General features: G+C 47.1%; 1 protein-coding gene and 1 pseudogene across 1 annotated transcript; both read left to right on the forward strand.

Annotated features, from left to right (window-relative positions):
- The first annotated feature begins 13,204 nt into the window (after positions 1–13,204).
- Positions 13,205–15,391, forward strand: LOC112898223 (annotated as a pseudogene).
- A 3,119-nt stretch (positions 15,392–18,510) lies between these two features.
- On the forward strand, positions 18,511–25,934 carry LOC112896795 (probable phospholipid-transporting ATPase 8). Its single transcript, XM_025964924.1, has 11 exons — positions 18,511–19,056; positions 20,073–21,400; positions 21,486–21,596; positions 21,821–22,100; positions 22,424–22,512; positions 22,597–22,702; positions 22,954–23,160; positions 23,284–23,409; positions 23,968–24,066; positions 24,621–24,812; positions 24,932–25,934. The coding sequence occupies exons 1-11, from the start codon at positions 18,631–18,633 to the stop codon at positions 25,451–25,453; spliced, it is 3,486 nt and encodes a 1,161-aa protein (XP_025820709.1). The 5' UTR covers positions 18,511–18,630; the 3' UTR covers positions 25,454–25,934.
- Positions 25,935–26,149: the final 215 nt, after the last annotated feature.

Raw genomic sequence — 26,149 nt, forward strand, 5'->3', positions numbered from 1 at the left:
TTTGCATGCTCGGTACTAAAAGTAGGATCCCTCAGTGTGATATTATCTTTTGCTAATTTTCACAAATATTTCAAGACTTTCTTAAATTTATTGTGAACTATCCATAGAGACCGAATGAAGCGGTTTTCAGCTTGAGAAAAAGTTTGAGGTCCTCCAACAATCCATAAAAATATAGCTAGTGACTCCACAGATGAAACATACAAGTACATACCACAAGCCACATTTCAGATTATTAAGATACAGGTCTGAACATACAAGGACTCAAACAAATCATTATTCATACAAATACGGGTCTGAACATACAAGAACTCAAACATAATGGTTTGCTTACACAAGAACAACAATATAGGGGGTGTTTGGCGCAGCTTCTCAACCAGCGTTTCAACATCTTTAAGCGCTTAGACAGCCAAACACCACGCTTCTATCCGCGCTTCAGAAACCAGCGCTACTCTGGCCTTCGTAAAAGCAGCGTTTGGGAAAAGCTGAGGCCACCCCGCTTCCCACCGCTTATGCGGTCTCAGCGCCCCTCTCCCGACTCCCCACGGCGCTGCTGTGACGCCCTGAAAATTCACCAAAATTAAATCACGCGCTAGAGTGCCTCGTTTAAAAGCCATTCGTCGTCAAAACCCTAGCCCTAACCCTCTCTGACCGACACCAGACTTGACCGCTGTCCCATCCCGCACCGCTCGGCGGCCGACGACCACGCGCAACCGCTTTGCCGCAATCAACGCCGGCGCGATTCTTTTCTCGCGCAGTGCGCGGAAGACGCACACGTATGGCCGACCGACCGCGGTCACCGCCGCGATCGGCGCCGACGCGACCCCCCCTCCCCTTCCTTTCTCTCTTGCTCTCTCCTTTTTCTTTTCCTTTTTCTCTCTCTCATTTCTTTTCTCTCTTCTTTCCTTTTTCCCTCTCTTTCCTTTCTTTCTTTTCCTCCTCCCTTCTCCTCCCTTCTCTTCTCCCCTTCCCCTGCTCCCGTGCGCCGCTTGGCCTCCGGCTTCCAGGCCATGCCGCCCCCCCCCTCCTTCCCTCACGCACGCGCGCGCCTACTCCCGGTCAACCGCACCCGCGCCGCGCACACCTCTGCCGAGTTAAAATCTATTCGAATAGCCATGCCCACGGTATTGGGCAAGTTATGGTGTGGTCACACAACTAGTGTTTCTCTCCAAGAATGGTTGGGCTGGTGTGAGTTGTTTGGAAAGTGTCCGGCAGTTGTGCCGTGCGCTACGGCGGACGGGGAGTCCGGTAGCAATTTAAAACTTGGATCCTGTGTGGATCGACATCGTGTGCTCCTTGGTATTAGAAAACTCATTTTGGAAATGTTTTAAAACAAACCCTTGCATACAACTGAGTTTTCCGCAAATGAACCATAACCTTATCCTTGGATTGTCCTGTGCATTGGTTTCTGTTATACCCCCTCCGTGGGTGTGATTGGACTTGCTGAGTACGTTTGTACTCACCCCATTCTTACTTTTACAGTGGAAGACCCAGACCACGTCCCCGAAGACATCGAGTAGGGTTTCGTCCTGCACCCAGTCTTGCCTGTGGTTAAGGCCACCGTTGGAGTTCCGCATGGCGCAAGACTCTGATGATCCTCTTTTCGCAGCTAGTATAGTAGTGTGGGCTTTAGTTGTAATCCTCGCGATAGTGGCGCTTCACTGCCCATTACCGCGTAGAGCTGTACGGTGATGTACCATCTGATGTAATAAAAGTGTTATCAGCCTCCTGGGACTGATAAAGCATCACTTTTAAGTCTTCCCTGATGGGGGGGACGCTTCAGGTGGTATCAGAGCCGTAGGCTGGCCGTAGGACGTGACCCTAGGAACGAGACCCTTTTTCCAGGCCCTAGAACTTGTTCTGACTTAGTTCTTTTCCTACACAAGCACTCACCACTGGTCTTTGCCCTGTTCCAGATGACTGACAATGGATGGATTGACGGAGTCTGCCACGCAGAGCCCGGCCTTCCTAAGTTATTAATACTCAGCCTGGAACACATCGGAGTCATGGAACCACCGGAGTATGCTTATCGAGAATACACCTCCAAGGGCATCCTTCGGTGCGACATGATGATCTTTGTAGAAAAAAGCACCCGTTACCCTGATATGGACCCCTGGTTCATCTCCACCTCTGGCTTTCGCTTCCCTGACACCTACCGAAAGGCCGCCCATAAAGCCCTGCGACGACTGTGTGTGATCTACAAGCACCACCTTCAGCGGACCCCTATGGGATTTTTCCCACCTACTGAAGGAAGGGGACGCACTTGGATCGCCCGGATGAGAGGACTCGGAAGAGAAGAAGAGGACCTAGAAGATCCGGTCTCCCACCTATCCATCTACCTTACCGGCCTGGATGCGCTCTACCGCGAACAGGCGGCACAACTGAAGCAGTTAATCCATGGGGTAGAAAAGGCAACCCAGGAACTGGAAGAACAACGGATAAGAGCCGCACGCGCCGAGTATTCCTTAGCCGCCCTCCAAGCCCAGATGCAGGAATACGAAAACCGTAGAGGAATAGATGGATGGATAGAAGAAGAAGAAGAGGAACCCGAGGAAACCCATTGGGATAAAGATACTCAGACCGAAGACGAGGCGATGAACCTCCCAATAAAGAAGCGCCCTATCAGAATCGAGGAAGAATCCCCATGATAGGAGTAGCACTCCAAGCTAGAACCCTACCCTAATAACCATGTAACCACGAAAACTGTACCCTCCATGTTGCAATAATAAATGTACCTAATCCTTTTGTACCTGTGCCAGATTGTTTACCCTATCCTTGTTTCAGATGGCTGAGGAAGGATGGACCCAGGGCGATTGCCAAGCAGCACCTGGCTTTCCCAGCCTTTTGATCAACACCCTGGAAAGCCTTGGCGTTACGGAACGCCCAAGGTACTACAGCAGAGAGTACGAACACCATGGTACCCTCCGCTGCAGGGTGATCCTGGTCATCGCCAGGAGCAACCGCTACCCCGACATCCAGCCTTGGCGAGTGACTGCCACAGGATTTAGGCATCAGGACGCCTACCCCTTGACCGTCAGAAAAGCGCTCCGTTATTTATGCCGGATTTTTGAAGGCCACCTCGCCACCACACCAGTGAGGTTCTTCCCGCCGGCCATCAGGACCCCAGTCTGGGAAGCACGCATGAGAAGTCTGGAACGACGCCGCCATGAAGAAGGCCCTCTGTACCAAGTGGCTACTTATCTAGCCGCCTTGGACCAACTCTTCGATGAGCAAGCCAACCTCCTGAGGGAGCAGATCCATCGAGCCGAGCAAGCAGAGCTCGCAGTGAGACTGCAGCAAATCCGAGCCGCCCAAGCTGAGGCAAGGGCCGCAGCCGCGGTCAGCAGCGAAGCAGTCGCCCAAGAAAGCCTCAAGCAGGCCCGAGACCGGCGTATGCAAGAATGGACCCAAAGTGGAACACCAGTTCCGGCAATTGGAGAAGACCATGTTTTACTCGGGACACCCGTCATAGGATGGGGACCTCTCTTTGGAAACACACAAGCCCCACCCGAGAACCCTGAAAGTTCTGCTGCCGCCGTTGAAAGGGATGCTGCTGCGCAACCCTTGACAGATGGGAATCCAGAAAATGCCGAGCAAGGATTACTCACACTCCCCGCCCCAGAAGAAGGCACGCCCCGCGAGTAAAGTAACCGACGCCACCCTAAGTGATGTACCCCCAGCCTCTTTGCTTGAGTCGTGCCCTTAGGCATGACCCCGGACGAGTAGTACGAGACCTAGTCTTACCCCCAAGCTGCGCCCCCTTGCAGTAATGAAGTTGTTTGTGCTTGTTGTTTGTGATGCTGTGTGCTGGTTTGTTGTGTGCTGCTTGTTTATGTGACTACTGGCGGAAGGTAGATTCTGCCTTATATACAAATTAAACAACTTAAACATCACATAATCGTAACCCCACTCTACCCAATCAACAGATGGCTCCCCGGAGCGTCGCTAGGGCCTCCCGTAGCCGGAACCCTGCAACCACTGGTGCCGAACCACAGCCTGTTGGACAGAATCTTCAGGGGGAACAGGAAGTAAGCCAGAACCGAGGAGAAAATCAAGGAGGAGAGCAACTACCACCACCCCCACCCCTCGGAGACCTGGCACAAATAATCCACAACCAGACCCTCATACTGGAAACACTGGCCAACGCTCTTGTTAACCGGCAACCACGAGGGCAGAACATGAACGACAAGCTGACAGCCTTTCTGAGGACCAAGCCACCCACCTTTGCTAGATCCTGCAACCCTTTGGATGCAGACGACTGGTTACGAGTAATTCAGAGGAAACTCGAACCGTTCGAATGCCAGGATCGAGACAAAGTCCTTTTGGCAGCCCACCAACTCACCGGAACAGCATTATCCTGGTGGGAAAATTATTGTGCTGCAGCCGAAGATGCCTCTACCATCACTTGGGAGGAATTCGTGAAGGAATTCCACCGTTATCACATCCCTTCGGCCACCATGAAGCGCAAGGCGGATGAATTCCGCGCACTGCAGCAAGGAAGCATGACGGTGGAAGAGTACACCCACCGGTTCATTGAGTTGGCCCGATATGCACCGGAGGAAGTGAACGACGATGACAAGAAGCAAGACATGTTCAAGAAGGGGCTAAACCCAGAACTCCGGACCCTGCTTACCCCTCAGATCTACCCCGACTTCAATACCCTGATGAACAAGGCCATCCTTACGGAAAGGGCCAAAGCTGAAGAGAGGAAGGACAACAAACGCAAGTTCCTGGAAAGTAAGGCCCGCCAACAGGATCGTTTCCAAAAGCCGAGGAACTTCGGCTACACTGCACCAAGATCTCAGGCCCCAATGCAGTATAGGACTCAGTCCCAAGTGACAGGACCACGGGCCTCTGACACACAGCCTAGGAGCCAGAGTACCATGAAGGCCCCGCAGAGTAATGCCAGCCTAGTCGCATCCGACAACACCAATGTTAGGGCCTGTTTCAACTGCCGTGAGACAGGGCATTTCATTGCCAATTGCCCTTATGCCAAGAATAAGCCGGCCACATCAGCCTTCTCCAACTCGGTGAATTGACCCAGACCAGCCCTGACCGGCACCAACCGAGTACCCATCCGCAACAATGACAACAGTCAGCAGACGAAGCAGTCCCAGCAATCATTTGGACGAGCCCGCGTCAATCACATCGACGCGCAGGAAGCTCAAGGAGCTCAGGGCGTAGTACTCGGTGAGTACCTAGTCAACTCAGCTTTGGCAACAGTATTATTTGATTCTGGAGCATCGCACTCGTTCATATCCTCAAATTTTGTGGAACAACACCGAATACCTACAGAACTACTGAAAACGCCCCTATTAACCCGGACGCCTGGAGGCAACATCAAATGCCAACTAGGTTGTCTACGGGTAAGGATCATTTTAAGTGGGGTAGAATTTCTAGCAGATTTAGTAGTACTTAAGTCTAAGGGGATAGACGTGATCCTTGGACTGGACTGGTTAAGCTGACACAATGGCCTCATAGGCTGTGCTGACAAAGTGGTACACTTAACAAACCCCGAGGGAGTACGAATAACCTGCCATACCCAGGAAAGTGGGTCTAGCCCAATGGTGTTTAGCATGGAAGCCAAGTCCTTAGAAGAAGTTCCAGTAGTAAATGAATACCCAGATGTCTTCCCTGAAGAACTTCCCGGTATGCCACCAGACAGGGACATAGAGTTTGTCATTGACCTCATCCCGGGAACCTCCCCCATAGCCAAGAGACCCTATAGAATGGCAGCCTCTGAGTTGGCAGAATTAAAGAAGCAACTAGAAGAACTGCAACGAATTGGCTTCATTAGACCAAGCTCGTCCCCATGGGGAGCCCCAGTCTTATTTGTCAAGAAGAAAGATGGGAGTATGAGGTTGTGTGTAGATTACCGAGCACTGAACGAGGTTACCATTAAGAATAAGTACCCCCTCCCCAGGATTGATGACCTTTTCGATCAGCTAAAAGGAGCCAACTATTTTTCCAAGATCGATCTAAGGTCAGGATATTTTCAGCTCAAGATTAGGGAAAGTGACATCCCTAAGACGGCTTTTGTCACCCGCTACGGGCAATTTGAGTTCACCGTAATGTCCTTCGGACTAACCAATGCCCCTGCCTATTTTATGAACCTCATGAACAAGGTATTTATGGATGAGCTGGATAAGTTTGTCGTAGTCTTTATCGACGACATAATTATCTACTCCAAGAGTATTCAGGAACATGAGCAATATCTGCGGGTAGTATTGGAAAAGCTGAGGACACATAGGCTATATGCCAAATTTAGCAAGTGTGAATTCTGGCTGGAGAGAGTAGCTTTCCTTGGTCACATTCTGACCGCGAAAGGCGTAGCAGTGGACCCAGAAAAGGTCGAAGCAGTTTCCAACTGGCAGCGACCGACTAATGTTAGTGAAATCAGAAGTTTTCTTGGATTAGCCGGGTACTATCGGAGATTTATTGAGGGATTCTCTAAGATAGCCCGACCCATGACGGAACTTCTTAAGAAGGAGAAGAAGTTCGCCTGGACCGAATCTTGTGAAAGGAGTTTTCAAGAATTGAAGCAAAGATTGACAACCGCCCCAGTGCTGACCCTGCCAGACAATCATCGGGATTTTGTCATTTATTGTGACGCATCCCGACAAGGATTAGGGTGTGTTCTGATGCAAGACGGGAAAGTCGTTGCATATGCTTCCCGCCAACTCAGGACTCATGAGCAGAATTACCCGACCCATGATTTGGAATTGGCAGCCGTAGTGCATGCCCTTAAGATTTGGAGACACTATCTGATTGGAAATAAGTGCGAGGTTTACACCGACCACAAGAGTCTGAAGTATATCTTCACCCAGCCGGATTTAAACCTAAGGCAAAGAAGATGGTTGGAGTTGGTCAAGGACTACAATTTGGAAATTCAGTATCACCCCGGGAAAGCAAACGTAGTAGCCGATGCCTTAAGTCGAAAATCCTATGGGCCCAAAAATGACCATCTGCGCGAGGAAATGGCACGATTAAATGTGCACATTGTTCCTCGAGGTTCCAGCCAAGTGCTAAACGTCCAATCAACACTAGAGAATAGAATTAGAGAGGCTCAAAGCTCGGATCAGGAGTTAATGAAGATCTGCAAACAAATTGGAGAAAACAAAGCACCGGGATTCAGAGTAGACGATAAGGGAACGTTATGGTACGAGGATAGGATTTGTATACCTCAGAATGGAGGCTTCCGGCAGATAATCATGGATGAAGCCCAAAACTCGGCCTACTCCATCCACCCAAGATCCACCAAAATGTATATGGACATAAAGCAAAAATATTGGTGGAATGGAATGAAGGCGGATATTGCACGATTTGTGGCTCATTGTGATACCTGCCAAAGGATCAAGGCCGAACATCAAAAGCCGGCAGGATTATTGCAACCCTTACCTATCCCGGTCTGGAAATGGGAAGAGATAGGAATGGACTTTGTAGTGGGTCTACCCAGAACGCAGAAGGGGCACGATTCCATATGGGTAATAGTGGACCGACTCACCAAATCGGCTCATTTCATACCCGTACGAACCAATTACGGTGGAGAAAAGCTGGCAAAGCTTTATGTGGAGAATATAGTAAAGTTACATGGAGTGCCTAGCAGAATTGTCTCAGATAGAGGAACCCAATTCACCTCTAGGTTTTGGAAAAGCCTGCATAAAGCCATGGGCACTAAGTTAGATTTCAGCTCCGCATACCACCCACAGACGGATGGTCAAACTGAAAGGGTAAACCAGGTCATGGAAGATATGCTGAGAGCATGCGTCCTGACCTATGGAAATGATTGGGAGCAGAGCCTACCCTATGCAGAGTTCTCGTACAACAATAGTTACCAAGCCAGCTTAGGCATGTCACCATTCGAAGCCCTCTATGGAAGGAAGTGCAAAACTCCCCTGATGTGGTCAGAAGTTGGAGAACGTACCCTAGTAGGACCCGCACTTATAAAAGAGGCAGAAGAAAAAGTAGCAGAGATCCTCGAGAAATTGAAAGCAGCTCAGTCCCGACAAAAGAGCTACACGGACAAGAAAAGGCGAGAAATAAGTTTCGACCCAGGAGATTTTGTCTATCTCAAAGTCTCACCCATTCGAGGAACACGGAGATTTCAGATACAAGGTAAATTGGCCCCTCGATACATTGGACCGTATCGGGTTCTGAAGAGAGTCGGAGCAGTGGCATACCGACTGGAGTTACCAGAAGAAATGTTGGATATACATCCAGTATTTCATATCTCGCAATTAAGGAGATGTTTGAGAGTACCCGAGGGTGAACACGTGCCGGTAGAAACAATAGACCTGCAACCGGATCTGCGATACCAGGAAGTACCGGTCAAAATTCTGGACACCGTCACTAGGAGGACAAGAAACTCCGAAGTACGGATATGCAGGGTTCAATGGAGCAGGCATGGAGTAGAAGAAGCAACTTGGGAACACGAGGAGACTCTAAAGAAGAAATTTCCCCATCTGTTTAGGAGCCAGCCGAATCTCGAGGACGAGATTCCTTTAAGTGGGGTAGGTTTGTGACGCCCTGAAAATTCACCAAAATTAAATCACGCGCTAGAGTGCCTCGTTTAAAAGCCATTCGTCGTCAAAACCCTAGCCCTAACCCTCTCTGACCAACACCAGACTTGACCGCTGTCCCATCCCGCACCGCTCGGCGGCCGACGACCACGCGCAACCGCTTTGCCGCAATCAACGCCGGCGCGATTCTTTTCTCGCGCAGTGCGCGGAAGACGCACGCGTATGGCCGACCGAACGCGGTCACCGCCGCGATCGGCGCCGACGCGACCCCCCCCCCCCTCCCCTTCCTTTCTCTCTTGCTCTCTCCTTTTTCTTTTCCTTTTTCTCTCTCCCATTTCTTTTCTCTCTTCTTTCCTTTTTCCCTCTCTTTCCTTTCTTTCTTTTCCTCCTCCCTTCTCCTCCCTTCTCTTCTCCCCATCCCCTGCTCCCGAGTGCCGCCTAGCCTCCGGCTTCCAGGCCACGCCGCCCCCCCCTCCTTCCCTCACGCACGCGCGCGCCTGCTCCCGGTCAACCGCACCCGCGCCGCGCACACGCGCACGCCCGAGCACCCCCGCGCGCTCACCCCGGCCGCGCGCGAGCCCCTGCCGCGCCACGCGCGAGCCCCCCTGCCCGGCCGTGCCGCGCCGCACGTGCACGCGCAACGCGTGGCCGTGCGCCGCGCCGTGCCGCCCGTCGCTCGCACACCGCCCCCGGCCCGCACCTCGCCGCGCCGCACGCGCACGCGCACGAGCGCTTCTCCGCGCGTGCCGCGCCGCCCGCCGCCAACACTCCGCCCCGCCGCGCGCACCGTCGCTTCCTTGCTCCTGTGCCGGCACAGCCCCACGTACGGCACCTCGGCGCCATCGCCGCACGACGCGTCGCGACATAAGCAAACGGCCGAGCACCATTAATGGCGATCCGTGCCGCTCGCCGGCCTCCGCCTAACTCCGGCCTCCCCACCGCCTCATCCCGCCTATAAATAGGCCCCCGCCCCGCTCCTCTTCCCCCCACGGCCTCCACTGCCACCGCCCGCCGCCTCCCTCGCTTCCAGCGCCGCCGCCGCCCGCAGCCCACCGTCGCCACGCCTCCACGCGCCACCCCGGCCCGAGGTGAGGCCGGGAACTGGTTCCCCGTGACCCCCCCTCTCTCATCCCCCTCACCCCGAGCTGGCCTTGGCCCTGGCCGGCCGGATTGGGCCGCCACCGGCGCCCTACCCCCCCCCCTCCTCTGTTCTGTGCGGGGAGAGGAGGGAGAAGGGGGCATTTTGCCCATAGCCCCCCCTTTTTCCTATATTCCCCAAAAAGAACCCCCCTCCCTTAGTTACTCCTCTTTGCTAAAGAGACCCTGCTCTTTTTAACATTTCAAACCAAGCCCCTCCATTACGTAAACCCAATCATACTCGACACCCTGTAGCATACCATGAATATTTCTAGGGTTCCCAAATAAGCCCCTACCCGCTTTAGATAATTACGAACAAGTCTCTGGACCCTCGTTTAACCCCTGAAACCATCTTTAACTTGTCATTTTATGCGCCAAACGATCTCCGATGGACCCGAAACTTTACCACACCCTTTCTAGTATAGTTCTAGCCATGCCATTAAGAAACCACCCAAAAATATTAACCCTATCTCTATAACTAAATTATTTCCGATACAAGCTCAACGATAAAAGCTTTTAGTTCTTTCGATTGATTGTGTGCTTGTTTGTTTGCGCCGTAGGACCCGGAGTGAACGAGGAAGGTCCCGATTGTGACCAAGCGAACGAGGACCAGTTCTGCGACCCCGAACCCGAGGGACAGTGCTTCGATCAGGACCTCCCGCAGGGATTTGATGATGGCAAGTTCAATCCCGCCCTTTGATGCATGTTTCTGTCCTAGTTTTTATAAACACAACCCAGTGGCCTGTTTTATAAAATTGCATGGTTTTGCTTGCTGAAAACATGGTAGGATAGCCACCCTTGTTTGTGATAACCATACCTTGACCACCTGGTTTTATAAAGAAATGTGTGCGTGTGGGAAGGGATAAAATGTGGTTTTGAAAGATGAGTCAGACGGGATGGATGGCATTTCTGTGTGAATTGCCGTTGGTGTACTCGTACCTGTGTGGTTGAGCGAGGAAGGGAGATATCCATCTTGTCACCCCTAAGGACCGAGTTGATGTGTCTTCTCACCTAGCTTCCTGTCGTGCAAACCACTTGACCGTTGTATGGGCAACGGCTTAGCATAAATCCCACTAGTTAGCCTGATAGCCATCAGGAGAGCTGAGAGCAACGGGTAATCAAGGAGAAGGGATAAGCTCTGTGTGACTATGCCCCGGTTAAACCTCGGAGGTAGGTCGAATGACCCCTTGATGGATCCCGTGGTGGCTATTCAGGACTAGCTAAGGTGGGTAATGGCTTTGTTGGGATCTGCACCGACACTAAGGTGTTCGTGCTGTGGTACCCCACCTGTGGGTAAAGTTGCACACCTCTGCAGAGTTAAAATCTATTTGAATAGCCGTGCCCACGGTATTGGGAAAGTTATGGTGTGGTCACACAACTAGTGTTTCTCTCCAGGAATGGTTGGGCTGGTGTGAGTTGTTTGGAAAGTGTCCGGCAGTTGTGCCGTGCGCTACGGCGGACGGGGAGTCCGGTAGCAATTTAAAACTTGGATCCTGTGTGGATCGACATCGTGTGCTCCTTGGTATTAGAAAACTCATTTTGGAAATGTTTTAAAACAAACCCTTGCATACAACCGAGTTTTCCGCAAATGAACCATAACCTTATCCTTGGATTATCCTGTGCATTGGTTTCTGTTATACCCCCTCCGTGGGTGTGATTGGACTTGCTGAGTACGTTTGTACTCACCCCATTCTTACTTTTACAGTGGAAGACCCAGACTACGTCCCCGAAGACATCGAGTAGGGTTTCGTCCTGCACCCAGTCTTGCCTGTGGTTAATGCCACCGTTGGAGTTCCGCATGGTGCAAAACTCTGATGATCCTCTTTTCGCAGCTAGTGTAGTAGTGTGGGCTTTAGTTGTAATCCTCGCGATAGTGGCGCTTCACTGCCCATTACCGCGTAGAGCTGTATGGTGATGTACCATCTAATGTAATAAAAGTGTTATCAGCCTCCTGGGACTGATAAAGCATCACTTTTAAGTCTTCCCTGATGGGGGGACGCTTCAGCTGCACCCCACTCTCATCCCGTTCCTCCCTCCTGCGCCCCCCTCTCTGCTCCATGGAGAGCTAGGGTTCTCCCCGCCCCCTGCTCCACCAAGCCGCGCCGCCCCGGCCCGCCCGCGGCCGCGCCGCGCCGGCCAGGGCCGCGGCCGCGCCGCGCCGCCCCGCTGCGGGCTCCGCCGCCCTGCCCCGGGCCCGCGCCGCCCCGCCCCGCCGCGGCCTCCGCCGCCCCGCCCCGGGGCCCGGGCCGCGCCGTGCCGCCTCGCCCAGCCCGCGGCCGCGCCGCGCCGCCCCGCTGCGGCCTCCGCCGCCCTGCCCCGGGCCCGCGCCGCCCCGCCCAGCCCGCGCCGCCCCGCTGCAGCCTCCGCCGCTGTTGTCAAGGTATGTGAAATTTTAGACATTGACGGTCAAAGCAAGATGGGTTTGACTTAGTATAAATCTAGATGGAGATCTATTTGTGATAAGAGAAAATAATTTATAAGCATGATGCATGCGTGGACACCATGCTCATATTTCATATCCTCGAGTGTCTTTTCTCTTCACCTATTAGGCTATTATAGTTCGACCTAAAAGAAAGCCAGCACTGCGCATCCCTCGTGCAAAGATCCAAAGAAAATGATTTACTAGATAGCTAGTAGTTAGCTTATGGCTAGTTGTGTGTGCTAAAAAAAGATCCACTGTGGCAGTAGTTAGTTCAATTAAGCATAGAAATTAGAAGCTAATAGGATATGATCTTGAGATTCCTGCATATTGCATACACAAGTGTATATATTGTTGTACCAGATTGCATTCCTAGTAGTAGCCTGTTTGCTCCTGATGTGTAATGTGAGGTCCAGCCATGCGCATCATGATCTAATCTATTTTAGCTTACTTTTTTATGGATTCCAAGGAACACTTTGCTGTTGTGCAGATACAGCCTATAGTTTACTAATTGATTCTTTTTAAGTTTGGTTACACATGTATTAAACGAACTACTCTAGATGGCTATCTGTACCTCGTCTGGATTCCTCCTAGTTGCTGCTGGTAGTACGCATACTTCAGTTAGGTCTCTTCAATTCTTTTGTTTATCCAAAAAAGGATGTCAGCTTTGATGGAAGGCCTCACGTTCGATAGGTGCGAGTTCATTGGTATTATTGATGTAAATATTTACGATGATCTTATACAGTTTTGCAGGTACTGAGTTGCAGGAATTATCATACCTTTCTTTAAAGGTAGGCCAGGACCGCCCCGCCCCGCCCCGCCCCTGCTGCCACTTCTTCAAGATCGACACCAGCAAGGTAAGGCAACGCAACTAGTTTCTGTGATCTACTTTGTGCTAATTTAAACAATTAGAGTAGCTGTAATTTAGTCACTTGCATAGATGGAGAACACGTCAAAGAGCAGGAAACCAAATGCACAATGGGATCCAACTGCTGCTAAAATTTTTAATGAGATATGTGTGGAACAAGTGTTGGCAAATAATAGACCACAAGGTTGTTTGAACAACAAAGAGTATGCCAATCTTATTGCCCAGTTTAATGAACGGACTGGCAGAAATTACAACCGTTCTCAAATGAAAAATCGTTGGGATGCACTGAAAAATGACTATACAACATGGAAGACACTACTCCTGACCGCATCTGGTTTAGGGAGAGATCCAAGGACTGGTTCTATTGCAGCTGATGATGGATGGTGGAAAGAAAAAATAGAGGTATGCAATCTTGTGCTAGGTTCTGTTATATTATATTAGTTCCATGGCTTGATTTTAACTATTACAACTAATTGTGTTTCAGGCCATGCCCGCATGCAAAAAATTTAGACTTGCTCTATTGGAGAATGAAGAAGATCTTGAAATAATGTTTAGTGGTGCGTCTTGCACCAATGTATATGCTGTTATTCCAGGAGCAAAGGAGGGAACAGCAGGAGCAAAGGAGGGAACAGCAGGAGCAAATGAGAGATCAGATGGTACTGACGATGAGGTTGAGGAGGTGCTTCCATTTTCCCCGCCAGGAGCAAATGCTAAGAAAAGAGGTGCTGCTCACAAATCCCCAATGAAGAAAACAAAGAAGAATTTTAGAGACTTGCAGTTCAAATGGTTTGTGGATTCATTTGTGGAAAAAGCTAGTTCAAGCAAGTCTTCCGCAACTTCATCTCCTAATGATTATGTTAGACAAGAGATAGCAGAAATGTTGGAATCAGTTATTGAGGCTGGAGCATGCGAAGGAAGTGATGAACATTTCTATGCCACACAACTCCTCGTCAAGAAGGAGTACCGTGATGTGTTTACCACTCTTAAGACCCCAGCTGGGAAGCTTGCATGGCTGAAGAGAACTTGGGAGGAGAGGAAGACACGCTAGACAATACTAGCTTTGCATTGTACCATTAGTATTGTACTTTGATTTTATCTTGTTGCATGATGAACTTGGTTTTGAATGTTGAACCTGATATCAATAATTTATGGCTGATATGAAATATCTTGTATGGTTGTAATCAGTTCTGAAATCTGTGTATTGTTATTAAATATTTTCTATGGCTGAGGTGCTGCTCATTTATACAGATGGCATTCACTTCAAGCGAGTCTAATGAAACTAGGATAGCAAGTAATTCAAGTGAATCAAGTGATTGGATGTATGAAGCTGCTGCAATTGCAGTTTTTGCAATGGTTGATTGTGGGATACCTTCATCTGCAAAGAAGCCAAGGAAAGTGCCGAAGGAGACAGGTTTTCAGTGGGTTCAAAGGCAGCTAAGTGATCCAGAAAGTTGCTACGACATGTTTAGAATGAGAAGGTCAGTGTTCTTCAGCTTGCATGAGGTCTTGGTGAATAATTATGGCTTAGCATCTTCGGATAAGATGTGCTCAATAGAAGCTCTTGGCATGTTTCTATGGATGTGTGGTGCCCCTCAGTCAGTTCGCCAAGCAAAACATATTTTTACGCATTCCTTAGAAACTATTAGTAGGAGGTTCAATGATGTTTTGGAAAGTGTTCACATTTTGGCTGCTGATAACATTAAACCTAAAGATCCTTCTTTTGCTGTGGTACATCCAAAAATTAGAGAGCATAGATCTTGGCCTCATTTCAAAAATTACATTGGCGCGATAGATGGAACCCATATTGAAGTCACTGTACCAGCATCAGAGCAGGCAGTACATATGAATAGACATGGATATTGTAGTCAAAATGTTATGGCTGTTTGTGATTTTGACATGAGATTCACATTTGTGGTGGCGGGATGGCCTGGATCTGCTCATGATACACGTATATGGAGGGACACTTTGTATGGCAAGTACAAGGATAAATTTCCACATCCTCCTCAAGGAAAGTTCTATCTTGTTGATTCAGGTTATCCAAATCGAAAGGGTTATCTAGCACCGTACAAAGGTCAAAGGTACCACATTCCAGAATTTCAAAATGCAGGGCAACCGATTGGATTGAAAGAGGTGTTCAACCATGCTCACTCATCACTTAGAAATGTTATTGAACGTTCATTTGGAGTCTTGAAAATGAAATGGCGCATTCTTCGAAATGTGCCAAGCTACCCAATGGAGAAGCAAACAATGATCATAATTGCTTGTATGGTGTTACATAACTTTATTAGAGATAGTAATTTGAGTGATGTGGATTTTGATAGAATGGCAGCAGATGAGACGTATATCGATGAGGATGGGGACATGGGAGCTAGTACAAGTCAATTTGTGGATGAAGAAGATATGGAAGGTGTACGTGATGCCATTGCGCAAGCATTGATGGGAGGTTACTAGATATGTAATATTTTCCCAAATAACTTATGTAACAATCATGAATTATCTAATATATAATTATTTAATTTGTGTTGTTAATTATTTTATTATTAGTTTGTTATTATAAATACATAAATATACATCTATACATACTAAATACATGTATTCAGACAACAGGGAGAGTATTTCAGTCATTTCCCATTTTTGACAGGGTTTCAGCCCATTTGTTAAGCAATCTGCCAAACATCTAACTTCTGTGACCAGCTGCTTCTTCAACCAGCTGCTTCTCTGGCCAGCTGGCTACCAGCTGGCTTCTGAACAAGTTCCAGCTATCCCAAACAGGGCCATAATGGTCCAAAAAATAATAATGATTCAAATAACAAAAACGAACATAATGATTCAAGGCAACTTCTTCATCTCATGCTCCCTTTACAGCCAATCAAGTCTTCCTTCATTTGTCTCAAACAAGGTAAGGAGCTCTCTAATTTCAGGTTTCATTATCAATAATCCAACTGTATGCATGAGGACAGTTTTCTCCTGTACTCCATATTCTTTCACCATCCTCATGGCCTCCGCAAGGGTAGGAATGTGGCTGGTCATATAAGGAGCCGATGAAGCTTTTATACTAGTGGTAATCTTGTTCACTCCGTCTTCGATCTTGCTGCAGGTTTGTTTGTACATACGTAAAAATGGACTTTTCTCTTCCTTGTCATCCGCACACGTAGAAGAAGGGGCTTTACGCTTCTTGCCTTTCTGTTGGAGCATAGTGGACATGTGGATATTTGAGGGGCTTATCTCAACCTCATGCACGTCATCATCACTGGAATTATCAGACAAATCTCCAGGTGTGGAAGCAGATGCCCCAGTAACATGTGCACTTCCAAACATGATGTGCATCGCCTCCAAGTTGTCCGGACCACGTTTTCTAAACTGAACATGTTTGCATTTCCTTCCATTACTTGGATCGTCGCATCTCTGCAGTACATTGGTAAAATTAGCTACTACAAAATATCCAAGAAAACTAAAAAATGACAAATGTTGTGACACTGACCGCAAGATGCTCGTTCCACCATTCATCTGAACAATCTACAGTCTGCTTTACATCATTCCAACCAAGTCCAGTGGCAGCATTTTTTAACTCCATAAAAATAGTATAACTTCTTTTGAGACCATCCCATTTATTCTTGAGTTGCAAATGTTCTAGTTTCCGACCAGTTTTCTGTTCAAACTTTTCTGCAACATTCTTCCATCCGACTCTATTCAAATGACCTAATTGTCTATACCCAGCATTAACCTCACGCATGCATATGCCACATAAGTGCTTCACATTTTCCTTATCCCACACCGCCTTCTCAACCATACTAGTGTCAATAAAAAGAATGAACAAAAATAGTCATAATTTACATCTCATTAGGTGCTAATTCGAAGCCTCGTCAGTGCTAACAATCACAAGGATAGAAGAGAAGGGATGGGAGGGAAAGAAGGGAGGGAGAAATTACCTTCTACCGGGGGAGGGTGGCGGCACTGCAACCCTAGCTAGGGGTTGGGGGGCGGAGCAGGGGAGGGTGGGGGCGCCCGTTGTCGAGAGTGGAGCAGGGGAGGGTAGCGTCTCTGGATCTGGACAGGAGAGGGTGTCGGACCTGGCGTCAAGGACGGAGCACCGCGCGTCGGAGGAGGCTTGCTCGTCGTCGGAGGGACGCCCCGCGGAGGAGGGAGGCTCCCGCGCCGAAGGAGGGAGGTCCAACCCTAGTGGGTGGTTCAAGGAAACTTCAATCACAGATGAGGAACCACATTGTGCAATGAGGTCATGAATTATCAAGCTGCCAGAATGTAACTGTAAAAGAAGTCACAGCCCCACATGAATGCACATAGAAGTATCCTATAGAGCTAAGTCCATTCTAACATGAAAACATTATTAACAATTTAATAAAATTAATTCATTCACCACAAAGCTGAAGCACTCACTAATTTGTCTAGAGAAGGCAAAATAAAATCAAGGAATGCATGACTCTCTCTTATAGGATAATACTCTTACCCTACACACTTTGTGGTGAATGAAGTATGCCCCCGCAGTTGTCCGTGCTTAGGCTGAGAGTGAATTACAGCAAATCCATTATGGTCCCGCTAAATGTTACAGACGAGAGACTTGAAGTTCTGGCTAGCGTGTTTGGATGTCAAAAGGGTAACCTGGTCAAAGGGATACTTGTATTAGTGTTGCATGCAGGAGTGAGACCGTGAGCACTTGTCTAGTCTAGAAGGTGGTCGTTGTCTTGGGGGCGTCAATCAGTCAGGAAGGAAGGAACCGGGAAGGAACGAGGACCTGCAGTGGCGGGGGCGGGCGGCGGCGGCGGGCGCGTCGGGGGGAGGGGGCGGCGGGAGGACCTGCAACGGCGGGTGAAGCTTGTGGATAAGGAAAGAGAAGGTCACGGGGGAAAAGAAAGAAAACATTCAATCGCATAACGGATGGCAGTGCGGGTAAATACCGCTGAGAAGCGGTGAAATCTGGGGTGCCCCCCGATTTCAGTTTACGCTAGCCGGAATCGGTAGATTTAGGAGAATCGATTCGTTCGAGGGAACCCTTTGGTTGGGAATCTGACTTTTGGAACGTGAATCTGAGGTGCACAGCTGAACCAAAGGTGAACCAAAGGGACTCTTACGAGAATGGATTCGTTTGAGGGAACCTTTAATTAGTTTGAGGGAACCCTTTAATTAGGAATCTGATTTTTGGAACGTGAATCTGAACTTCATAGCTGAACCAAAGCGACTCTAAAGCTCTATACGGTTATGTTCGTTTCCCAGACTAGATTCAAAGATGGATTGCTTTGCTCGAGTCCGAAGTTATTCTAGATTCGAAACCCGTCCGCGGTGACATCCCACGAGGAAGTAAAAAAAGAGGGCGCCCATGGAACCTGGCCCCACACGCCTCCTCTTTTCCGAGGAAGAAAGAACAAGGCAACCCCACTAGAAAGCCGTAGTAAAAGCACAAGCGCGTCGCCACGTGGTCGGGGCCCAAGACCCCCGGCCCCACCCCACCTGGCTCCCGCTCCCCAGTTCCCCACCACCACGCCGGCCGCGCCTGGCTCCTGCGACGCAAGCACCAGCACCACACTCCCCCACCACACCACTTCCTCACCCCCACCCGGCCGCCAGTGCACGCCACCACCCACGCGCTCGACGCGCAGCCCGCGACGCGCACACAACAACCGTTCCCAAACCCAGATCCTCCTCCCCGTCCCCGCCCCGCGTCGCCACCGGCCACCATGCCCGCCACGGACACCGACGAGCGCCCCCTCGTCGAGCTCGCCTCCGCCTCCGCCGCCACCCCCACCGCCTCCGCTCCCGCCCCCTTCCCGGCGTCCCCCGCCACCGCCGCGACGGGGTTTTCCCGCGCCGTCCGCTGCAACGCGCCCTCCTCGTTCCCGGCCGACGGCGGCGGCGGCGGCGGCGGCGCGGCGTACCCGGGGAACGCGATCTCGACCACCAAGTACACCCCGGCGAGCTTCGTGCCCAAGTCGCTGTTCGAGCAGTTCCGCCGCGCCGCCAACTGCTTCTTCCTCGTCGTCGCCTGCGTCTCCTTCAGCCCGCTCGCGCCCTACCGCGCCGTCTCCGTCCTGCTCCCGCTCGTCGTCGTCGTCAGCGCCGCCATGGCGAAGGAGGCCGTCGAAGACTGGCGCCGGAAGCAGCAGGTCAGCCGCCGCTCTGCTGTCTGTTCTGCCCTGCTCTGCTCTGCTCCGCGGGTTCAGGAATGGCGTACGGTGCTGGTGGTTTGCTGATCTCCCGCGCCCACCGGGTGGCTGGATTGGTTGGCTTCACGGGATCGGGATCGGCAGATGGGGGTCGATTTGATTTGACACACTAAATGCTCGGGGCGACTGGTTTCTGGTGCGCTGACATGGGGCGCTGTCGTCTCCTGACTAGAACAATTTTGTGCACTTGCTATGCAGCTTAGAAGTTTTAGTTGATCTCTGAGGCATCTTCTGTGACTCACATGTACTGACGTACAGTGTCTAGATCTCTAGGTACTTAGAGAGGTCAATTGCTATTTAAGTCCTGCGAACACTCTATCATTGCCATCATGGCATGTTTATGTGCACGGGACTGCGGAGGGCCATATTTAGTTTGTGCCTGTGATCCAAGGGCTTGGTATTAATAGCTGCTGTGGCACAATGGGAATGGTTGGTTTGTGGTCACAATGTAGGAGGGAGAGAGAGAGACAACTGTATGTTTACTTGTGCTTACTCATTGCCTACCGTAGCATTGCACTTGGGCCAGGACATATTTGTTCACATGTCCGTGATAATTCTCTATTATCAAGCTGCTGGTGACAAGGGCTTCAGCAAATACTATGTTTTTTCTTTTTATCTTCGCTACCATAAATTTCGGGGTAGTGATCTGGTGGCATTCTGTTCAGTAGTTCCTCCAGAACTGCCACAGTGAAATGTTCTTTGCCTCATGCACTGCGGAATCTTCTGTTACCCACACAAGGCTTATTTGTGGGTACTTTTTTCTCAATAACCAAACTGTAAAATCGCCCACACAAACATTTCTTTAAACCTGCATGATTCTACTGCAAATTATTATGAAATTTAGGCGGAAACATATTGTGCTGGAGTATTTTTTTCAGCAATGTATACACATTCTTTTCTTAAATATTTACTGCAGTAAGCTTATTTTCTCCTTTTACATATCTCCTTTTACATAGGACATAGAAGTGAACAATAGGAAGGTTGAGGTGTATGATGGGACCCAATCATTTCATGAGACAGAATGGAAGAAGCTTCGAGTTGGTGATATAGTGAAAGTTAAAAAGGATGAGTTCTTCCCTGCTGATCTTCTTTTTCTCTCGTCTAGCTATGACGATGGAATATGCTATGTTGAGACGATGAACCTTGATGGAGAGACAAACTTGAAGAGGAAACAAGCATTAGAGGTGACTCTGAGCTTGAATGACGAGCACTGTTTCCATAGCTTCAAGGCTTTCATTCAATGCGAGGATCCGAATGAGAAACTGTATTCTTTCTTAGGGACATTGTACTACAATGAGCAACAATATCCTTTGTCTCCACAACAGATCCTGCTAAGGGACTCAAAACTTCGCAATACAAGCTATATATATGGCACTGTAATATTCACAGGGCATGATACCAAGGTGATGCAAAATGCAATGGAGCCACCGTCAAAGAGGAGTTCAGTTGAACGAAGAATGGATAAAATAATATATCTCCTTTTTGTGATCCTCTTTGTCATTGCAACGTTCGGGTCGATTGTGTTTGGGATGAAAACAAAGCATGAGATAAGTCCGGGAAACTATGCATGGTACCTCAGACCAGATCAAGCAAATATATTCTTTGATCCAAATAGAGCATCATTTGCAGCCTTTTGCCATTTTCTCACAAGCCTTATGTTGTATGTGTGCTTGGTGCCCATTTCATTGTATATATCGATAGAAATTGTCAAGGTGTTACAGAGCACATTCATAAATCAAGACCAGAATATGTATTGTGCAGAGTCTGATAAACCTGCAAGAGCTCGCACTTCCAATTTGAATGAAGAACTTGGTCAAGTTCATACTATACTGTCTGACAAAACAGGGACATTAACATGCAACTCGATGGAGTTCTTGAAATGTTCCATCGCTGGTGTTGCTTATGGGAGTAGTCCTACAGAAGTTGAGATGTCTTATGGAGAAATAGCTGAAACTACTAGCAAGTATGAGCACAAGGATGCTACTGAATTCAAGAGATTAGTCAAGGGATTCAACTTCACTGATGATCGTTTGATGAATGGAAGATGGGCCAAAGAATGTTCTAGGGATGCTGTAGAGATGTTTTTCCGAGTGTTAGCTGTTTGTCATACTGCAATTCCTGTGGCAGATAAAAATTCTGCTGGTATGCCTTATGAAGCTGAGTCTCCTGATGAAGGAGCTCTTGTTACAGCTGCAAGAGAGTTTGGTTTTGAATTTTATCATAGGACACAGACGACCTTATCAGTGCATGAATATGATCCTGTTTCTGGTGGAAAGGTGGATAGGTGCTTATCATTTCCATTGTTCTTAGTGATTACTCTTCAAAACGGTCAAGATGGCCTCGTTCATGATGCCTTATTTTCATTTCAGAACCTATAAACTACTCAACATCTTAGAGTTCAGCAGTGCTCGTAAGCGTATGTCTGTTATTGTGAGGACAGAAGAGGGTCGGCTATTCCTGTTCTGCAAAGGAGCTGATAGGTTTGATAATCTTTTTTACATGTGATGGAAATATTTTATATTCGACACTGTATTTACTTTTTTAATCTTATTTAATGTACATATCATGATAGTATTAGCCTTAAAATTTGGCACATATTCGAACTATTCCGTTTGAAGTTGCGAATTTCACATGCTAATATTTTAAAGATTTCTCCAAGTTCTGTTGAAATGTGTATCATTGTCTTTTCATCTTTGTGCTTCAGTGTAATATTCGAACGGCTCTCCAAAGATACTGGAAAAGCTTGTCTGACCAAAACGAAGTGTCATATCAATGAGTATTCTGAGGCAGGTCTCCGGACCCTGGTACTTGCATATCGTGAACTTACTGAAGAACAATATGTTCTATGGAATGAAGAGTACTCAGCTGCCAAGAATTCTGTACATACTGATCATGATGAAGCTGTGGAGAAGGCATCTGATTATATCGAGAAGAATTTGGTTCTCTTAGGTGCTACTGCAGTGGAGGACAGATTGCAAAACGGGGTGTGTTGACTGCTACATTGTGCTTCTTATTTTCTGAATAATATATTTATCTGAATAACACACTGTTTTCTATTTTCGATTCGTTAGCATGCTTCCATGCCTGTTGAGGAATAGATTCTCCTGTCCTCTCTCCTATGCCAACAAAAAAAAAACATTTATTGGGCTTTTATCTGGTTACTGTCACAAAGTTTGTTTGTTTTCTAGATAGTCTATCATATAGTTTCACTTGTCTCTTCCTTTGATATTCGATGAGGAAAATTTACAAATATTCAAATCTTATACAGTACATGATCAATGCTCGTATCAACTCTAATTTCCTTCAGGTTCCTGAGTGTATTCACAAACTTGCACAAGCTGGAATTAAGGTCTGGATTCTAACTGGAGACAAGTTGGAGACAGCTGTCAACATAGGGTTAGTTCGATATGCTGTTACATATCTCAAAACTGATATTTCACTACCTTAAAGTTAAATGTATATTTGGTGCTTGGTATCTAGTTACTCATGTAACCTACTGAGGAAAGAGATGGAGGAAATTTTTATCACGCTGGATAACTCAAGTACAAGTGCTTCAGGGGGGTGCAGTGGAGAAGAAAACAGAATGGTATGGAATCAAGAAAAGGAGACACTTTTTGTTTGCATCTATGTATAAAATATAAATAATATTGAATTTTTAAACCATTTTTGAAATGCACTCAAATTCATAAGATGCTTTTTCAATGCACATACATGATGCCAATAAGTAAAAATATTATTAGATCATCTGAGTAGTGTAGGGGAAACAGATGGGCTGTATAAAGCCAGCTTATGTCATGTAAACTCCACTGTTGTAACTTTTTGTATCTTTTCATACAGGCTCCGTATGACGAAATTGATAGAAAATTACAAGATGCTAGCGCAATAATTTCCCAGAAAGGAACTTCAACTTCATTTGCTCTTATCATTGATGGCAATGCTCTGACACATGCTCTCACGAGCAGCCTTAAGAACTCATTTCTGGATCTAGCAGTCAACTGTGCATCTGTTTTATGTTGTCGGATTTCTCCAAAACAGAAAGCACTGGTCAGTAACAACCACAAGATATTGCATTTGTTTGACTACTTCTTAAGTTCACACATGTGTTTAAATTTGTCCAGAACAGAAAGCACTGGTTTGTAAGTTCAATAGCTACTTGGTATGTTTCAGGTCACCAGGCTGGTTAAAATTAGGACAGGTAAAACTACTCTGGCTATTGGCGATGGAGCAAACGATGTCGGTATGCTACAAGAGGCTGACATTGGGGTTGGAATAAGTGGCGCTGAAGGAATGCAGGTCTGTAGTTTTGTGCACTACATTCCTTTTTGGATCTGTCACTTATTCTACTGTTACGAATTTTGCCTTTGCTTTGATTCTTGAAATGGACTAAAAAGAACTACAACCATAAGTTATCATGTTTTTTACTTATGACAATTAACAAAATTATTTGCTTGAAAGTCAAGTTAGAAGGAACTTCCCTGCTGCCTCAAGTTTTCCTGTATTGTATTTAAATTTAAGGACAGTGCTACAGATCATATTAAATATCTTGATGACCAGTTGACCTCCTACCTTTTAGATATTTGTGTTGTGAAAAGAGCACTTCTTGCATGAATCGAGCAGCGTTGTCTACCAACTTTTTTTTTTTGAAAATCACCTGCTCATATTTTTCATGTTTGAGCTATTGTTATGCATTGAAACTGCAAAGCAATATCCGATAGAATCATATTCAACAGTCCTTTTATTTCAACAGTTTTACTCAAACTAGCTTCATTCATTTTTCCCTTCTTAGCACATAGTGCTGAATTTTCTATTTTCTTTATGTTTATCTATCAGCTCATGGTGCTTTTATTATAGGCTGTGATGGCAAGTGACTTTGCAATAGCACAGTTTCGTTTCTTAGAGCGGTTACTTCTTGTGCATGGACATTGGTGTTATCGTCGGATTGCAGCTATGGTAAAGCACTGCCTCTTCTGCTTCTTTTAATTCTTCAGTGAACTAGTCCCTCCAGTCTCATTTTTTTCACCTTTCGGGCATTGACATGGTCTCCACGACACAGCTTTTGTCATTATGTAATGGTACATTTAATTCTATTGGTGTAGAAGAACTCTTGATAATTGATATACTAATATAATTTTAATGTTAAAAATCAAATGCAGTTGCATTTAAAAAGGCTGATTGTACATGTCCTAAGATGACACTAGTTTTAGACTGGAGGTTGTAATCTAACATGCTATAACATATTCACCTAAAAAATGCAAAGAAATTCTTGATTTCCTTGCAATATGATCATGTCTCTCTTCGTATTTCCTTTTACCTCCCAAAAGAATATTATTTGTGTATCTGGCTAAGCTTGTGTGCTGCGAAAAAAAGATATCAACCTTTCCTATGTGTGCAATATATCTAACTTTCTCATGTTGTTTTTGTATTATTCAACACTAAGTAGCAATGTTCTCTTAGTCTAGCTCTTGTTTTTTTGACAATCTGCATTTTATTTGTGTTATGAACAGATATGCTATTTTTTCTTCAAGAATATCACATTCGGCTTTACACTCTTCTGGTTCGAGGCCCATGCTATGTTCTCAGCCCAGCCTGCATACAATGACTGGTTCATTTCTTTCTATAATGTCGCCTTCACATCTCTCCCTGTCATCGCCCTTGGTGTTTTTGACAAGGATGTCTCTTCCCGTGTTTGTCTTGAGGTTTGTAATCTCCAATCAGATTCATACATAATTTGGTCTTGTAATAAAATGTTTGTAGCCTTGCACTGGTTCATTTCTTTTTTGCCTAATCATTTTTTTAATTCCCTTGCATATCACAGGTCCCTTCATTACATCAAGAAGGTGTGAATAATGTATTCTTCAGTTGGTCCCGAATACTCAGCTGGATGTTAAATGGGATGTGCTGCTCAATAATCATATACTTTGGTTCCCTCAATGCTGTTCTGATTCAGGCTGTCAGACAGGATGGTCGCGTCGCTGGGTTTGACATCCTTGGAGTGACCATGTACACTTGCGTAGTGTGGACTGTGAACTGCCAACTAGCTCTCTACATCAGCTATTTCACCTGGATACAGCATTTTGTCATCTGGGGCAGCATACTAATCTGGTACGCATTTCTGGTAATCTATGGACTATTCCCCCCGGCAATATCAACCTCAGCATATCACGTTTTCTTGGAAGCTTGTGCATCGAGCCCTCTGTACTGGCTATCAACTCTAATGATTGTGGTCACGGCCTTGCTCCCATTCTTCGTGTACAAAATATCGAGGACACTGTATTACCCACAGTACCGCGATCAAGTTCAAAAAACTAACTCAGAATTGGTGATGCCAGTGGTATAAGATGGTACCGAGTGAAAAATTGTACAGTCAGTATTCATGCAGTATGTTTGACTTTATAGATCATGATGTCTGCGGCAGTGTGTATAAACAGAGAGGTGTCAGTTTATTAGATTCTGTACATACTTTTAGGTTTATGCCCGTAAAGCTATAGGTTCAGGTTATACAGTGCGTCTGCCAAGCATCAGAATGGATATACCCTCTCGGACGTTCTATGTTTTGTGTTCGGTGGGTCATCAATTCATCATGAAGCAAACTTCAATGAAGATTTCCATAGGATGATGTATGGCATGACGGAAGCTGCAAATACGATTTCCATAGCATAGTGTATGTAGCATTGTATTAGGAAAAAAAAATAGTGGACTTATGCGAACAAGTTAATGTCCTACAATGGCCCCCAAGGGCATGTGAGTTCTGACATACTAGTATTTTCTTAGGCATGTCCAGTTCGACGTCATTTTCTTTTGATCATTCCTTCTCGGCACTTCCATCCCCTGTTTTAGTAAGTGATGTAGTAAATTTAGAAGTCAGTAAAAATCAGAAGAAATATATAAAAATTGATCGAAGTTAAAACTCAGTCGAACCAGATGTTAAATTAGCTCAGAGTCGAGCAATGGTAGTAAAAAGGTAACATATAGCATATCGTTTCAGTAAACTTTATTCATCATTGAATATCGAATGACCATCATATCTCCCAGG

The sequence above is a fragment of the Panicum hallii genome, chromosome 6 (genome assembly GCF_002211085.1).
Source record: "Panicum hallii strain FIL2 chromosome 6, PHallii_v3.1, whole genome shotgun sequence".
In the NCBI taxonomy this organism is placed as follows: Eukaryota; Viridiplantae; Streptophyta; class Magnoliopsida; order Poales; family Poaceae; genus Panicum; species Panicum hallii.

What these genes read in the sequence shown, in the direction of transcription:
- LOC112896795 (XM_025964924.1), top strand. Translation starts at nt 18,631, where the DNA reads ATGCCCGCCACGGACACCGACGAGCGCCCCCTCGTCGAGCTCGCCTCC. An exon ending in TCTGGTGGAAAGGTGGATAG is followed by an intron (nt 21,401 to 21,485) that starts GTGCTTATCATT and finishes TTTTCATTTCAG; the next exon opens with AACCTATAAACTACTCAACA. An exon ending in GAGACAGCTGTCAACATAGG is followed by an intron (nt 22,513 to 22,596) that starts GTTAGTTCGATA and finishes CTTGGTATCTAG; the next exon opens with TTACTCATGTAACCTACTGA.